This window comes from Trypanosoma equiperdum (assembly GCF_001457755.1).
Source record: "Trypanosoma equiperdum strain OVI genome assembly, contig: ctg_565, whole genome shotgun sequence".
Taxonomy (NCBI): Eukaryota; Euglenozoa; class Kinetoplastea; order Trypanosomatida; family Trypanosomatidae; genus Trypanosoma; species Trypanosoma equiperdum.
The window spans coordinates 1,295-4,778 of NW_027124493.1; the positions used below are offsets into that span (position 1 = coordinate 1,295).

Sequence of the window (3,484 nt, forward strand, 5' to 3'; positions counted from 1 at the left end):
CTTTTTTTTATAATTGTAATTTGAGCCCTTGAGTCTGGGTCGCAACCGGTTGTGTGCGCACGAGACATCAACTTATATGTGATGGCAAAACCGGGGCGTATGACCGAGGGTATAAAGGGGTATGATCTCGGAGGCTCCCAAAGGTAGGGATTTTTCCGGAGACTAAATATGTTTATTTTTGTGCTGTTTTGCTAGATTTTGGCTTCTTTTCTCTTTTTAATGTTTTTTCTTTGGTATTTTTCGTTTTTTGGGTTTCTTAATTTTGAGTACTTTCTATTTGGCCGTCTCTCACGGTGCATTTAGTAACTGCTCAGTTGCTGGTGCGCAGTGATCAATAACATTTTGTCCTCTGGAAACGGCAGTCGCTTCTTTTTTCTGTTCTCCTTTTTCTCTCTCTCTATATATGTATATTTCTCTCTTTTTTTTTTAATATACTTTTACTGCTTATCCATAATTTTTTTGCTGGTTCTTCCTGAGAGTCGCGTCATCCACTTCCCATTGCTGCGTGGAGAGTGGACTGAACAGGTTACCGAGCGTTTGGTGCTAACACGGACTCAGTAGGAACTTTAAGCAGAGGAATAGCTTAGCAATACTAAGGAGCCAGCAAAAAGGTGTGTGTGTGTGGGGACTGCGTTGGAGAGGAGAGGTATCGCCTGTGCAGGAGGTAGAGGATATAAGTGAGCGCTGAGACTGATATTGTTGCAACAGCCTCACACGAGAACGCGAAGATGGACATATCAGCCACGCGCCGTGGGGCAGATGCGGGTCGGAGGCGCCATGGCCCCCGGTTTCCTGTCATAATAGTTGGTGAGGTGTTTACGAATGCATCTGCACCGGTTCACCCTCTCTTTCCCGTGGCGCCCTCCGGAAAGTTGCCGTTCGCACTTCTACCCATTTGCAACACGCCCATAATTGACTACATTCTGGAGAACCTAGCAGAGAATGGAGTAGACGAAGTGTTTATTCTCTTTAACAGTGAATCAGTACCTCTCGTGCATTCTCATCTAAAGAACAACCGTACAGTGCGCGGCCGACCGTGGCTAGAATGCAAGGACATGAAGGTCCGCGTTGTAGAAAGCGTGCGCACAATGACACGCCTTTGTGACGTTACAGCAGAAATTGTGGAGCAAAACCTTGTTGAGCAGAACTCGTCTTTTCTCTTCGTTCCAATTGACTCCGTGGCAGTTTTCACCAACCTTCGCGGCCTCTTTCACATGCATTTGGAGCGTTCGCGGAACATAAAAAGCTACGCCGCCACTCTTGTCTGTACATCAGTTAAGGCTGCTCTCGAGGAGACTCTTCACAATGTGCTCGTCAACAATGCAGACAACACGGGGACTTCAGCTACACAGCAGCAACGGGAGCCATCGCCGGGTGGCGGATTCGGGCTCTACGCGTTAGAGCGTCGTCCCCTCCCGGCCCCAGCGCTCCCACCGAGTCCACTGACAATGTTTGCGATCCAGCAGTCAACAGGTGTGGTGCGAAGTATGACTCGACTCGAGCCGGCTGGGGAAACGTCAGAGCCAGTCCGAATGGAGTTCAGTAGCCGTGACCGCATTTCAGTGCGCAGCGACCTCGTACCAACAGGATTTTTATTCTGTTCGGGAGGGGCGTTATCCCTCTTCTCGTTTCCGATGGCTGACCAGCACGCGTTCCTAGTGGATTTACTCGCGAAGCACGAACTTTGGGGTAACGTCTTTGGTGTCGCGGAGGCGGTCGCACCAATGAGCGTTGTGCAGCCCATCAATAGCCTTCGGACGTATATTCAGGCAAATATCGATGTGTGTAACCGCCGATTTTTTCCACTTACACGGGAATATAGGTTCGTTGAGGATCGTGAATTATATGCTGCCTCCCCCCATCTCCCCAGTGTCTACTTGCATCAGTTAGGTGCCAAAGTGTTGGCAAACACCTGTGGTCCATGCGTAGTAGTGGGTGAGCATGTTGTTGTGCCGCCCAATGCCGTGGTGCGTGGTGCGGTACTGGGTAAGGGTGTTTCCATTGGAGATGGGGCGATAGTTGTTGGCTGCGTTCTTCTTGATGGTGCGGTAGTTGGCCGGAATTGCGTACTACGAAACTCACTCATTGGGCACAATACCAGGGTATCAGACAGGGCAGAAGTGCTGAATTGTATTGTCGGCGATGACTGTATTATCGGGAGTGCTGATGAAACTCATAAGGTTGTCGCGATCACTAGTAGCAGTAGCGACAGCAAAAATGAGGACAGCGCTAGTGTTAACACCGACGGAAGGTGTAGGAGCAATACGAATGGTGTCTACACCGCTCACCTTGCTGGAGATCAGGGAATTGTGCTTCATGACGTTGTTGTTGCGGTCTGTTCTGCTGTGGATACTGACGAGCGTGTTGTTGGTCGCGGGGGGCTTGGAAGGGTACTGCAGGAGCAGCACATTAACAGCATTGTCCCAACATCTGAACTCTTCTTGCGGGACCCCATTCCACGTAACGCGGATGATAGTGACGTTGGTGATTCGGAAACGGACGATGACGATGATGACGGTGAAGGGACATTTGGTGAGGTGGTTCGTAATTTGTTAGACCAAGCGATAGGCCAACCGTCTCGCATGGAACACTGTGTGTTCCAAATGAAGAACAGTCGCCTCACCTTTGGTAGGAAAAATCGTGACCTCTGCTATATCGTAACAGAGCAATTGTTAAAACATGCAATGGGGCAAAACACCGGTGACACGAATGTGTTGATGCAGTCGGTCCGGGACCTTTTTGGCCAGTGGTGTCGTGCGCTTTACACCGATGTGGTTACAGGCGATGACGAGATGCAGGCGGTATTGGAAGCTGTGTGCTGCAGCGTTGCGGATCCGGCTTGCCCGCTGCACAAATGTGGCCCTATGTTGCTAGAATGCATCTATAATGACTGTGATGAAGACCTATACGAGGAACGTGGCTATTGTATCGTCAGCGGTGAGTCACTCGTAGAATTTGGTACAAGGATGGCAAGGCTAGCAGAGCAGCGATGTAATGAGAGCGATGAAGAAGATGAAGAGGAGGAGTTGGATTCTCGTAAGGAGGGTATGTTGCGTGTGGCTCTCACTTGCCAGAAATTTATAGCTGATGTGCGCTTCTTCCTCGAAGAAGAGGAGGGAATGTTTTGAAGGGATGGTAGATGCTTACAAACCATATTAGGGTGTGGACGTGTGGTTGGCAGCGACGGGTAAGGTTCATATGATCTATTGGCAGATCGCTTGAGACCTTGACAAGCTAACCCAAAGTCTAAGTGATCATAAACGAAATATTTTATGGATACCCGTTTAAGGTAGGCATCGAAAAACTGGGGAAGAGGAAAGATGAGCAAATAAGATATAAAAGGAGCGAGATCTAGTGGAGCAGGACACTTAAGCAGCAGCGTCTGGTTTTTATGTGATGCTCCGCCTCGGGAAACGAATCCGAAGTCGGAGCGATTTATCGCAAAGGAAAATACAGTAATTGCATCTGCTTCGTTTTTTTTTTT

At 49.0% G+C, this 3,484-nt stretch overlaps 1 protein-coding gene across 1 annotated transcript; it reads left to right on the forward strand.

The window, feature by feature from the left end:
• Positions 1–728: 728 nt before the first annotated feature.
• Positions 729–3,128, forward strand: TEOVI_000254700 (Translation initiation factor eIF-2B subunit epsilon, putative; the record flags this gene model as incomplete). Its single annotated transcript, XM_067225603.1, has 1 exon — positions 729–3,128. The coding sequence occupies one exon, from the start codon at positions 729–731 to the stop codon at positions 3,126–3,128; it is 2,400 nt and encodes a 799-aa protein (XP_067081704.1).
• Between the last annotated feature and the right edge of the window lie 356 nt (positions 3,129–3,484).